Genomic DNA, 13480 nt, shown 5'->3' with positions numbered 1-13480 from the left:
ACGGGGTTACCCATGTCACATTGCTTCCAGATTTTGGCTACCCCCCCATTCTAAGGGATGCTGATCACAACTATGTAGGTCCCATGTAATAAATATGTTAATGTTTAAGAAATGTCTCTTTTTTTCTTGTAGTGTAATACATTAATAACATATTAACAACATTATAAAATAAGTTTAATTATATTCTAATAGGTATAAGGTTAATGAGAAGAACTGGTAAGTCAAGGTAATGCACTTTATTAACTTTAACGGGGCCACGCCCCTTTTCACCCACAATGCAGTGCGACGTGGTGAGCGCATGTGCCAGAGGCGTCGTCGGAGTTCAGAGAGTAAGTATCTTATTTTTGCGCTCCTTCTAAGTTACACAGATTTTAGTGATAATTGAGAGAAAAAACTGTTTTGTCTTAACCTAAAGTGCGTGTTTTGATGTTGGTTATCTTTTGTGACAGAAATGAGACAGCTAGTGTGCCCTTTGTACCATGTTACGTACAGTAACTTGCCTAAACACCTGGCCGGGGTTCACATATCGGGCTTGCACAACGTGGCGAATAAGGAGGAGAAGCTGCTGCTATTGAGCCTCGCCAGCGGACAGTAAAAACTAATTTATCAACGTATTTGACTTTATTAGGATGTAAACGTTTTTTTTTTTTATTACAGTTAAGAACAATAAAAATACGCTTTGTTAAACAGGGACACTTTAGTTAATACATGTCCTAACTCACTAACCAAGGGTCTCAGGGAGCTCAAAATGTGTCAGTCTGTCTGTCTAGTCTCCATAATAAACATAATATAAACCATAAATAAATATTCAAATCAAATCAAATTTATTTGTATAGCGCTTTTTACAACGGGTGTTGGCACAAAGCAGCTTTACAGAAACATGATTACAGGACAAAGAGTCAGGCAAAAGATTAAACATAGAAAATACAGAATACAGAACCCCCAGTGAGCGCGGAGGCAATTAAAATATTTGCATTAACATAATACATTTTTGAATATATCTAAACTCATTTTATAATGTTGTTAATATGTTATGAATGTACTAATACAAGAAAAAAGAGACATTTCTTAAACATTAAAATTTTCATTTTACAAAATCAAACACAACTATATACATATATACATAACACTTAAACTACACACACACACACACACACACTCGCCCCTTGCTGCTCCTGCTCCTCCTCCTCCAGGTAGACCACACTATTGTTAGGTTGTTCGGGGCACCCAGGCGGATCAAACGAACCATTGTGGAGTGTCTACGTTTTTTTTTTTTTTTTTTAAGTTAGGAAGTTTACATATGTGTCTCTGTTTACCGAAGCGTCATTTTTTCCGCTAATACCGTTATTTCTCCGTCTTAGAGGCATTGAGGCAAATAAAGGTCTATATCTCGGTCACAGTAAGTCCTAGGGTCACCAAAATGGCTATTTCGGAACAATTGTGGGATGTTACATATCGATTTTGGTGGCTATTGAAGCATTCTAGCGCTCGCGCGACGCTAAAATGCAGTTTATTTATTTATTTTGGCGCAAGTTGCGCAACTTGTGACGTCATGGAAAAGTACAAAAAAGTTTACGGCGCATGTGTGAACACGACGGACACTGCCCCGGACAGTCCAACGGACGAAGAGCCATTTTGTTCGAGGGAGAGAGAGGAGAGCGAACAAGTACAGTGCGAGAGTAAGAATTTTTCGATTTCATTGGTAGTTTATAAATTAATCAAAGTCATTTAATTTAGTTTAGATTAGAGTTAGATTAGATTAGAGTGTTAGATTAGGGTTCGATTCTACAGGGTTTTTTTTTGCAGTTTCAGTTATTTTGAAGTTAAAATGGTTAGATAAGGTTCGGGGTTAGGGCATTATTCACCAAAGCGTGGAAAATGAATGGGTTTGTATAGCCAATCTGTCATCATAATCTGAATGACAGAATGGTATTTTGGATCCTAATTTTCCCATAGAGTTTACCATGAACCTGTCATTCACGAATACGTCGGTACTGCACTTTAGGGGGCGTATGTACTCAATTTAGACTTGAGGTTCTCCAATGAGTATTAGGTGGATCTTAGGAGATTGACAAGTCAGACTCCTCCCAAACTTTGTGGGCGTGACCCTTGGGGTCAGGTGATGTTCACCAAAGTGGCATCCCTACAGTTGGGTGAACTTTACTCCTAACCCTAACTGAACTTTTTTCCAAATATGGTGGGATGAGTCATAGGGGGTGTGGCCAAGTTCACCAAAGTGTATTGATACCGTTTGGTGAACTTGGTTCCTAACTATTTTTTTTCACGCCCAAAATCACTGAGTGTGGTCTGGGGGGGCGTGGCCACGCCCCCAAACGGGGTTTCAGGGTGATCCAAAGCTAACTTTTGAACCATGCCTCATACAGGGAAACCAAGAACATAGCCATATGTTGGACTTCAAGTAGGTTGTCCGTGTCCTGCGCCACGCTTTTGTGAACCGTGACACATTGGTGAACGTTGCTCCTAACTCATTAACCATGGGACTCGGACCGAAATCAAGGGCTGATTTCGGTCCGATCTCTCACGCTTAATAACCTACTTCAACCGAGGGGTCCACAGGACCCCCGAAAATTTCACTTTTCCCTCTTTTCATGCCCCGCGAGGTCTCGAGATATTAGCCTTTAAACGATCGTGGAAACACTTTGGTGAACCCCTACACATTGGTGAACAATGCTCCTAACTCAACAACCATAAGACTTAGACCAAACTCGAAGGCTGATATCAGTCACTCTTTCCGCATGTAATAACCTACTGCTACCGAGATTTCCATAGAACCACCGGAAATTTCATCCTCTGTGATCCACTTGTAAACGCAGGAGGCTCTCGGACATAGACCCAGCAAGACCGTTGTTTGGTTTCAGATTGAAATAAAAGCTTTCTTTCCAGCGGGGGGCGCTGCGCGCCAAAACTCCAGATATGCGTTAGAGGGGCTCCCCGTGAGTAACATATCCAAAAATGGGGCCCCTAGGTCAAAGGGTCGCCGAGATACGGCCCCTAGAAGGTTCGAAGGGTAGGCCCAGGGGCCAAATCGGGTGTCTTTTTGGACCCCGCGAGGGCCAGGAAGGTTGTAGGGTCACCAAAATCGGTAGGCTGAATCGGACCTAAGGTCCGATTCAGCCTGCCAAATTTGGAGTCCCTAGGTACAACCGTCCCTGAGATATGAACCCTTAATCGATTTAATTTATGCCTAAAATTAGGCCCGAAACCTTCAAACGGCCGTATCTCGGGAACGGTTCGAGCGACAGGCACGAAATTTTAGAGGCTGAATCGGACCTTGGGTCGTGGGAGGGCCAGGCTTCGGACGTGGGAGGGGCCTGCGAGGGAGGGGGAGGGGCTAGGGCCGCAGGACCAATGCAGGCCACAAGGGGGCGGTCGTGTGCTTCACATATCCGAAGCACTTGTCCCTACCACCTAAGGTCTAGGACTTATGGGTACCAACGTGACGGTGAACATTGGTCACACATTGGTGAACTTTGTTCCTAACTCCATAAAACCATGGCACTTGGATCCAATTCACCAGCCGATTGTAGTACGTCCTTACCCGCCGGCCCGAGTCCGCCGTGCCCGAGTCCGTAGGGGTACCCGCTCTAGACTCCGCCCACCCAGGGGGCCGGGCTTCGGATATGTGGTGCGGCCTATCCCAGGGATGCCCCCCACTGAAACTGGTGACTCTAAGACCGATTTTACAATTTTTGGTATTTTAAACTGTTTTTTTGGCCATGCACCTGGTCACAGACGTAAAGGCTTATTAAAGTGGCAAAATAACACTTTGGTGAACCCCCACGCTTTGGTGAACATATGTCCTAACCATGTTTTTTTTTTACAGCGTAATAATTGTAGTTATATAGTAATTACATAGTAATAATAGTATAAAATGTGTTTAATTATATTCAAATACGTACTAGGTCAATGATCAGAACTGGTAAGTTTAAATACATTCTTACAACTATGTACAGTTGTGGTCAAAAGTTTACATACACTTGTAAAAAAACATAATGTTATGGCTGTCTTGAGTTTTCAATAAGTTCTACAACTCTTATTTTTCTGTGATAGAGTGATCGGAACACATACATGTTTGTCACAAAAAACAGTCATAAAATTTGGTTCTTTCATAAATTTATTATGGGTCTGCTGAAAATGTCACCAAATCTGCTGGGTCAAAAATATACATACAGCAACATTAGTATTTGGTTACATGTCCCTTGGCCATTTTCACGGCAACTAGGCGCTTTTGGTAGCCATCCACAAGCTCCTGGCAAGCTTCAGGTCGAATGTTTGACCACTCTTCTTGACAGAATTGGTGCAGTTCAGCTAAATGTGATGGTTTTCTTGCATGAACCCGTTTCTTTAGCACTGTCCACATGTTCTCAATGGGGTTTAAGTCAGGACTTTGGGAAGGCCATTCTAAAACCTTAATTCTAGCCTGGTTTAGCCATTCCTTTACCACTTTTGATGTGTGTTTTGGGTCATTGTCTTGTTGGAACACCCAACTGCGCCCAAGACCCAACCTTCGGGCTGATGGTTTTAAGTTTTCCTGCAGAATCTGGAGGTAATCCTCCTTCATTATCCCATTTACTTTCTGCAAAGAACCAGTTCCACTGGCAGCAAAACATCCCCAGAGCATAATACTACCACCACCATGCTTGACAGTAGGCATGGTGTTCCTGGGATTAAAGGCCTCACCTTTTCTCCTCCAAACATATTGCTGGGTGTTGTGGCCAAACAGCTCAATTTTTGTTTCGTCTGACCAGAGAACTTTCCTCCAGAAGGTTTTATCTTTGTCCATGTGATCAGCAGCAAACTTCAGCCGAGTCTTAAGGTGCCTTTTCTGGAGCAAGGGCTTCTTTCTTGCACGGCAGCCTCTCAGTCCATGGCGATGTAAAACACGCTTGACTGTGGAGACTGACACCTGTGTTCCATCAGCTTCCAAATCCTTGCAGACCTGCTTCTTGGTGATTCTTGGTTGACTCTTGACCATCCTGACCAATCTCCTCTCGGCAGCATGTGATAGCTTGCGTTTTCTTCCTGATCGTGGCAGTGACACAACTGTTCCATGCACTTTATACTTGCGTATAATTGTCTGCACAGTTGCTCTTGGGACCTGTAGCTGCTTTGAAATGGCTCCAAGTGACTTCCCTGACTTGTTCAAGTCAATAATTCGCTTTTTCAGATCCACACTGAGTTCCTTTGACTTTCCCATTGTAGCTTTTGTAGCTGAGTCTAATCACTGGGTCAAATGAGCCCTATTTAAATGGGCTCATGAGAAGTCAACAGCTGTAGTCAATCAGAATCACTTACAAGAAGTGAAGAGGCCATGACATGAAGATAATTTGATTGACACAACTCGCTACATCACCAAAATTGACAAATTTTGTTGCTGTATGTATATTTTTGACCCAGCAGATTTGGTGACATTTTCAGCAGACCCATAATAAATTTATGAAAGAACCAAATTTTATGACTGTTTTTTGTGACAAACATGTATGTGTTGCGATCACTCTATCACAGAAAAATAAGAGTTGTAGAACTTATTGAAAACTCAAGACAGCCATAACATTGTTTTTTTACAAGTGTATGTAAACTTTTGACCACAACTGTAGGTCCCATGTAGGTCACGCCTACAGAACTACGTCAGACAGAGAGATGCAGGGAGTTAATTGCTTGTTTCTCCACCAGGGGGCATCATACGAAACAAATTTGTGTCTCACTGGACTCCACTGCCCAAGACGCATCCAACGGTACCTCATTGGTCTGTCTAGGTTGACCGGAAATTGTGGCTGCCATAGAAGCCCCATTCATTTCGGACTTAGGTTTTGGAGAACTCGGGGTATTTTTTCGTTACATTTTGAATGGGGAGCTATGAGGAGAATGACACTCGACTTTTCACGGGGTTCCCTAGGTCAAATTGACTCCAGATTTTGGCTACCCCCCCATTCTAAGGGATGCTGATTACAATTATGTAGGTCCCATGTAGGTCACGCCTACGGAACTACGTCAGACAGAGAGATGCAGGGAGTTAATTGCTTGTTTCTCCACCAGGGGGCATCCTACGAAACAAATTTGTGTCTCACTGGACTCCACTGCCCAAGACGCATCCAACGGTACCTCATTGGTCTGTCTAGGTTGACCGGAAATTGTGGCTGCCATAGAAGCCCCATTCATTTCGGACTTTGGTTTTGGAGAACTCGGGGTATTTTTTCGTTACATTTTGAATGGGGAGCTATGAGGAGAATGACACTCGACTTTTCACGGGGTTCCCTAGGTCAAATTGACTCCAGATTTTGGCTACCCCCCCCATTCTAAGGGATGCTGATTACAATTATGTAGGTCCCATGTAGGTCACGCCTACGGAACTACGTCAGACAGAGAGATGCAGGGAGTTAATTGCTTGTTTCTCCACCAGGGGGCATCCTACGAAACAAATTTGTGTCTCACTGGACTCCACTGCCCAAGACGCATCCAACGGTACCTCATTGGTCTGTCTAGGTTGACCGGAAATTGTGGCTGCCATAGAAGCCCCATTCATTTCGGACTTAGGTTTTGGAGAACTCGGGGTATTTTTTCGTTACATTTTGAATGGGGAGCTATGAGGAGAATGACACTCGACTTTTCACGGGGTTCCCTAGGTCAAATTGACTCCAGATTTTGGCTACCCCCCCATTCTAAGGGATGCTGATTACAATTATGTAGGTCCCATGTAGGTCACGCCTACGGAACTACGTCAGACAGAGAGATGCAGGGAGTTAATTGCTTGTTTCTCCACCAGGGGGCATCCTACGAAACAAATTTGTGTCTCACTGGACTCCACTGCCCAAGACGCATCCAACGGTACCTCATTGGTCTGTCTAGGTTGACCGGAAATTGTGGCTGCCATAGAAGCCCCATTCATTTCGGACTTAGGTTTTGGAGAACTCGGGGTATTTTTTCGTTAATTGGAAAAATAACACTTTGGTGAACCCCCACGCTGTGGTGAACATATGTCCTAACCATTTTTTTTACAGCGTAATAATTGTAGTTATATAGTAATTACATAGTAATAATAGTATAAAATGTGTTTAATTATATTCAAATACGTATTAGGTCAATGATCAGAACTGGTAAGTTTAAATACATTCTTTAATGGTTAAGAAATTACTCTTTTATTGTAGTTATATAGTAATTGCATAGTAATAACAGTATAACATTTAAATGTGTTTAATTACATTCAAATACGTATTAGGTCAATGAGGAGAACAGGTATGTCAACATAATGCACTTTTTGGGGGTTTGAAAGGTTTTTTAGTTAGGAGTTAGGAGGTTAGGAGTCAGGTTCACCAAAGCGAGGCTGTTCACCAAACTGTTTTTTTTTATCAATTTTGGACAAATGAAAGGTCAAAGATCAAATATTTTTAGTGTAGGTTACTGTAGGGGAGGAGACTGTTCTAATGACATATTTTTTTGCTGTGTAAAATCTTTTTTTCAAGTAGTTAGGAACTTTGTTCACCAAACTGTATCAAGTTCACCAATACGTAGAAAGTTCACCAACATGTCATTGTTACCTAACCCTAACCGAACTTTACCAAATATGTTTGTGGATGAGTGTGGCCAGGTTCACCGAAGTGTATTGTACCGTTTGGTGAACTCCAGGTTCACCAACATGTATCCGTTCCCTATTCCTAAGTTTGACTCTGATATTAATTGATAATATTAAAACCTTATACACCCACATAAAGTGCATTACCTTGACTTACCAATTCTCCGCATTAACCTATTACTTATTTGAATATAATTAAAATCATTTTATACTGTCGTTACTATGTAATTAATGTATTACTCCAAGAAAAAAAGAGACATTTCTTGAACATTAACATATTTATTATATAAAAAACACTGCAAAACACAACAAAGAACAACACTGCACACACATACACCAAACTTCAGATAAAAAAAACAAACAACAATAACTATTTACAAAAAAAAAAAAAAAAAATTAGCTGCCCAACCATTTCCGTTCCCACTCAGGTCCACCAAATAAAATTCCCATCCCTTAATATTTTTAAGGAGAACAGCTAATGGATCTTTAAAAGCGTAGTCACATCGGCTGTCATCATCTTCTTCTAAAGCAGCAGTTTGGACAGACTTCTTATGAGACTGTTTTAAGGTGGAGGACTGCACTGGTTTCTGTGAATCTTCTTTATGTCTGGATGCCAAAAATTGCAAAAAACACAACTATTTACAATGAAAAAATTGGGGGAAAAAAAATTCAACGATGCATGACAAAAAATTTCTCAAGATCTGAAGAGCCAGATTCATCCAACGACACTTCAACGTCCTCGGGCTCTTCTGCAAAAAACTTAGATATGTCCCTCTTAGCGCGCTTTTTCCCCTGGAGTTTGCCCTCTTCCTCCGAAGACCTCTTTCTCTTTTGACCACTACCGGATGGCGCCGATGACTGCTCCGGCATGCAGACAGCTGAACTTTCCGCCGGCGTGGTCTTCGGCGGCGAAGTTGGCGGCGAGGTCTTCGGCGGAGAGGTCTCCTCTGAGGTCTCCTGTGAGGACTCCCGTGAGGTCTCCTGTGAGGACTCCCGTGAGGTCTCCTGTGAGGACTCCCGTGAGGACTCCCGTGAGGTCTCCTGTGAGGACTCCAGTGAGATCTCCTGTGAGGAATCCTGTGAGGTCTCCTGCACGGTCTTCTTGGAGGTCTCTGATGAGGTCTCCGACGAGCCCTCCTGCAACTTCCTAACCTGTGCAGCTTCGTCGGCAGTGTTGAGTGGCAGGTAGAACTTTGCTGCCACAGCTTCGCTGTGGCACATCTGCCTGTGCACAGCTGCCTTCTTAGAAGGGCTTAGGTCCTTAGTCTGAAAAAAAATCAAACAAATAAGCAAATTATTAAAACTTGAGTTCAGTCTAGCCTTGGTTATTTAGTGTATGTCAATAGCCCATGTACTTACGTAGTGCACCACTGAAGTTCGGAGGTTACGGAACGTAAAGGAGCCCTTCAGCCCCATCTTCTTCCACTCCTTCTGGAAGTAATACACAAGCTTTCTGCATTTTCCTCCAGAAGCAGAAAAGAAGAAGTAGGGGCTGTCGGACCCCTCAAAGTTGTCTCGCATGTCAAGCAGGGACATGAACCAGCTGTATTCCTTTTCGTTCACTGACACCTGAGCATGCCCATAGGTGCCCGCAGATTTGTGGCTTTGAACCTATGAGAAAGGGGAAAATAAAAAACATAAAAATAAAAAAGCTGTAAACATCCGTTTAGGGACAAAGTTCACAAAAGTGTGGCTGTTCACCAAACTGTATTTTGATCAAATAACACATACCTCAATGATGCTGCGGTTGTCCTCAAGTTCGGCCTCTCGGACCTCGGACATGAGCATGTTTTCCATCACCCCTGTCCGATGTCCAGAGAGGCTGATGAAGTACCCCGCCAACAGACCGAACACTTCAGAGTCCCTTTCTGGAAGGATCCTTCTCCAATGCACCTATGAAAAGGATATGGCACTAAGTATGCTTGTATTAAAAGAACAATTTTTTAGCCTTTTTTCATAAAAATAATACTTACTCAGTTTCATGGGAAGGATCCTCCGCGCCTTCTTTCTAAAGGCTTTTGAAGAGTCAATTGGCACTATATTTCCTGTAGAATAAAGAACACATAAAAAAAATAATAATTACAACAGTGTTTAGGTAAACAAAAAAAAAAAAATAATAATAATAAAATAATTAGATACTTACTTCGGCCGGCTTTCCGGATCTTCTGCCGGTGAATCGTCACATCTCTGTGGAGGTCCCTCAGCCGCTGTTTGAGCTGGCTCAGGAGGCGATCAAAGGCCTTATCACTGACCTTTGTGACCCCGACCGGCTGGTCTTTCAGGAAGAGCACGAATTTCCTAATATTTATTAGGTTCACCCTGATAGTAGTTGGCTTCATGCCATCCTCCTTTAGGACCTGCACCCAGCTAAAATAAATACATAATAGAACAAAGCAAACAGTTAATAAAAAGTAAAAAAAAAAAAAAAAATAATAATAATAATAAATAAAGTATTTAACAAATACTTACTCAGATACTACTTTGGCTTCCTTAAGGAAGGCAAAGTCCCCTCTCAACAGCTGCCCCTCTCCTGAAAAAAGCAGGAAACGCCGTACGTGGCTGCGGCACGTGTTTCCGTTGTCTTTTACTTTACTGCTCGGGTTAGACCCGACACAGTATAGAAAAAAGTCATTGAGCATTTGTTCTGTAACACACAGGTAATAAAACTTTGTTAAAATGTTATTAAACAGTCATTACAATAAATAAAACATTCAGTTAAAATTCTAAAACAATTTTGTATAAACAGGTAGAATGAACATATATGCACTTACCATATTTGGGGTTATGCTCATCTTCAAAGGAGTCTTTTCTTGTGAACTTTTTCCTTGTCTTCTTCTGGGGGCTTGACATATAGAGCCGGACCAGCCGGGCCAGCTCTTCGTCTCGTGACTTGCAGTCCTGCCTGGGGCAGGCCCCCGGACTCAGCCCCAAACGTGCCATAAGCTCCATATTTTGGCGGCGGAGGTCCTCCTTCTCCCTATTGCAAGCCTCATTCCCGCAGGATGTGCATGGGATGAAGGGGTCCTCCCCGCCGCTTGCCCCGCCTCTGCTTGCAGCTCCTCCGCTAGCCGCGCCGCTGCCGCTTGCCGCTCCGTCGCCGCTTGCCGCTGCGTCGCTCCGTCGCCGCTTGCCGCTGCGTCGCCGCCGCTTGCCGCTGCGTCGCCGCCGCTTGCCGCTGCGTCGCCGCCGCTTGCCGCTCCGTCGTCGCCGCTTGCCGCTCCGTCGCCGCTTGCCCCGCCGCCGCTTGCCCCGCCGCCGCTTGCCCCGCCGCCGCCGCTTGCCCCGCCGCCGCTGCTGCTTGCCCCGCCGCCGCTGCTGCTTGCCGCGCCGCCGCTGCTTCCCGCTATGCTTCCTCGTCCTCCGCCGCCTCCGCGACTGGTGGACGGCCCGCCGATGGCCCCCCCGCTGGTGCCCAGCCCGGCACTTGCTGGCCCGATCCCCACATCAAGCACGCTGACCATGGGTATGGCCGGGGAGGACGCCCTTAGCTTGGCCAGCTGTTGCAGAACGTAGTTCTGTTTACATTTTTGGATCTGCCACTGTGCTTTTGGGAGCTATAAAGTAAACAAACGTATAAAAAAGTATTCACTAAGCATGTTACTACCAATGTACAACTAATTCAATTCAGAATGCTAAATATATATACACATATAAACATATATATTAGTTTTACATGCCTCAATATCGCCGTGGCAGTCCACATAGTGGCGATCCAAACGCTTCACTGTTTTGCCACATCCTAGCTCCTGGCAGACGAACTGCCCAGAGACACTAAACATCAAAAAAAACATTAATATTACTTCAATCTGTCACGCGGCCGTGTTCTCCTTCCACGCTACCTGACTCCATTTCCCAAGATCCCATGAACAATAACGTCAACAACACACGCTCACCTTCACCCAATCATGTTACGCTCCGACGCTCAGACTCACCTGTGTTCTGAGTTAGTTCCGGTTCATTCCCCTCTAGCTTCCTGTATTTAAGGCGGCCGTTTGTAAACAAACTCCGCGAGGTATTGTTAACTCATGTTACATACTAAGCGTTTTCCTGTGTATTGTTTTTGCCTTCTCGTTACGACCCTGTTTTCGGATTATCGGTTTATGTCTTTTGTTTTGCCCTTTCTGGATTTTATGTATGGTTGGACTGTTTCTCGGTTACGAACTCGGACTGTATTTTTGACTACGTCTTCTGTCATCGGTGAGATCTTTGTTTGCCTGGCTATTCTGTTAGCAGTATCTGTTAGCTTTACTGCTAATAAACCTGTTTGTATTTTTAACTCGGCTCGCGTCACTCCTCACTACCTGGCGTTTCAGAATACCTCGCCTGAAGTGATGGCCGAGTTTAATGATCTCCAGCAGGCAGTCGGGAATCAGGGGAGGGTTCTCGAACAGCATAGCCAGCTTTTTGAGAGCCTTGCTAACACCGTTACTGCTCTTACTACCCAGCAGTCAGATCAACACTCTCAGCTAGCTCAGATAACTGCTAGCCTTCAGGATATCGCTACTCAGCTTGCCCAGCTGAGAGTGGCCACTCCAGCTAGCCTAGCCTCTGCTAACCAGGCCCCGGTTAGCTCTCCTGCTATCGCTCCCTCGGCAGCCGCTTTTCCGGTAAGCAAACCTGATAAATATGATGGTTCTCCAGATTTATGCAGAGGCTTTCTCTTGCAGATGTCACTATTTTTTGCTAATTCAGCAGTTAGTGCCGACGCTGCGCGTATTTCGTTTTTTATATCTCGTCTCACCGGCAAGGCTTTGGATTGGGCTACTGCTATTTGGCCTAGTATTGAAAATAGCCCATACGAGCATTTCCTCAGGGAATTTAAGTTGGTTTTTGATCACCCGCATCATGGACAATCTCAGGGAGAGTTATTGGTTCAGTTACGTCAAGGAAACCGACCCGTGTCTGATTTCGCTCTCGAATTCCGTACTTTGGCTGCTGGTAGTGGTTGGAATGAACCAGCTCTACGCGTGATGTTTCGAAATGGACTCAGGGCTGATGTTTTGGCCGAATTAGCTTGCAAGGATGATGGGCTGCCTTTGGATGAACTTATATCTTTAGCCATCAGACTTGATCAGCTCAAACAGAGCTCAGTACCTGGCCATAGAGCTGCTGCTACTTCTCCTCGTTTTGCTACGCCACGCGCATCTGGATTTACTCCACGGACCACACGCAGGGATGAGGAACCCATGCAAGTAGACGCTACCCGTTTGTCAAAAGAAGAAAGAAAGCTACGATTTCAAGCTGGATTATGCTTCTATTGTGGCGGAGCAGATCATGTGTTGCGAGATTGTCAGCTTTGCCCCTCCCGAGTTCAACGCCAAGACACTTCAGGCTCGTCCTACGGTGGGCTCTCCCATGGTTATCATGGCAACCCGGACCGTCCATATGAGCCATCTGCTACTAACTCGGGAAAGCGTGTGGAGAGGATTCCACACGCTAAAGGGGTAAGCCGACTTAGTCCTGATATGTTTTCAAGATCTTTTATTATTTCTGTTGTTCTGTTCTGCCAGTCTTCTTCATTTGTGTTTCCAGCCCTGATTGATTCCGGTGCCGAGGGGAACTTTATACACGAGCAGCTGACCAGACAACTCCAGATTCCGTTCGAACAATTGAAAAATCCTATGAGACTGTCTGCGGTGGATGGGACCCCAGTTGGCCGAGGAGCTGTTTCCCACACCACCACACCTGTCAAGCTCAACGTCAGCGCTCTGCACTCAGAAGAGATCAGGTTTTTTGTGATGAAGGACACTAATTATCAAATTATATTAGGACTTCCATGGTTGAAAAAACATAATCCTCTGATTTATTGGTCTAACTGTGAAATTATTTCTTGGTCTCCATACTGTCATGATCACTGCATTACTGTTCCTAAATTAATGATCCAATCTA

General features: G+C 44.3%; 2 protein-coding genes across 2 annotated transcripts in view; one reads left to right on the top strand and one right to left on the bottom strand.

Annotated features, from left to right (window-relative positions):
* LOC125790235 (uncharacterized) overlaps positions 1-13480 on the top strand; it is an 80191-nt gene that overhangs the window by 53739 nt on the left and 12972 nt on the right. The gene's annotated exons all lie outside the window — the stretch shown is intronic.
* LOC111192581 (uncharacterized) lies at positions 8261-10326 on the bottom strand. Its single transcript, XM_049473222.1, has 6 exons — positions 10061-10326; positions 9735-9958; positions 9565-9636; positions 9323-9459; positions 8951-9202; positions 8261-8857 (listed from the first exon to the last, which is right to left on the bottom strand). Exons 1-6 carry the CDS (start codon positions 10228-10230, stop codon positions 8261-8263), a joined length of 1452 nt encoding a protein of 483 aa, XP_049329179.1. The 5' UTR covers positions 10231-10326.

The sequence above is a fragment of the Astyanax mexicanus genome, unplaced genomic scaffold (assembly GCF_023375975.1).
Source record: "Astyanax mexicanus isolate ESR-SI-001 unplaced genomic scaffold, AstMex3_surface scaffold_35, whole genome shotgun sequence".
Taxonomy (NCBI): Eukaryota; Metazoa; Chordata; class Actinopteri; order Characiformes; family Acestrorhamphidae; genus Astyanax; species Astyanax mexicanus.
Note: the sequence above shows the minus strand (reverse complement) of the source record. Positions and strands in the feature narration are given on the sequence as shown.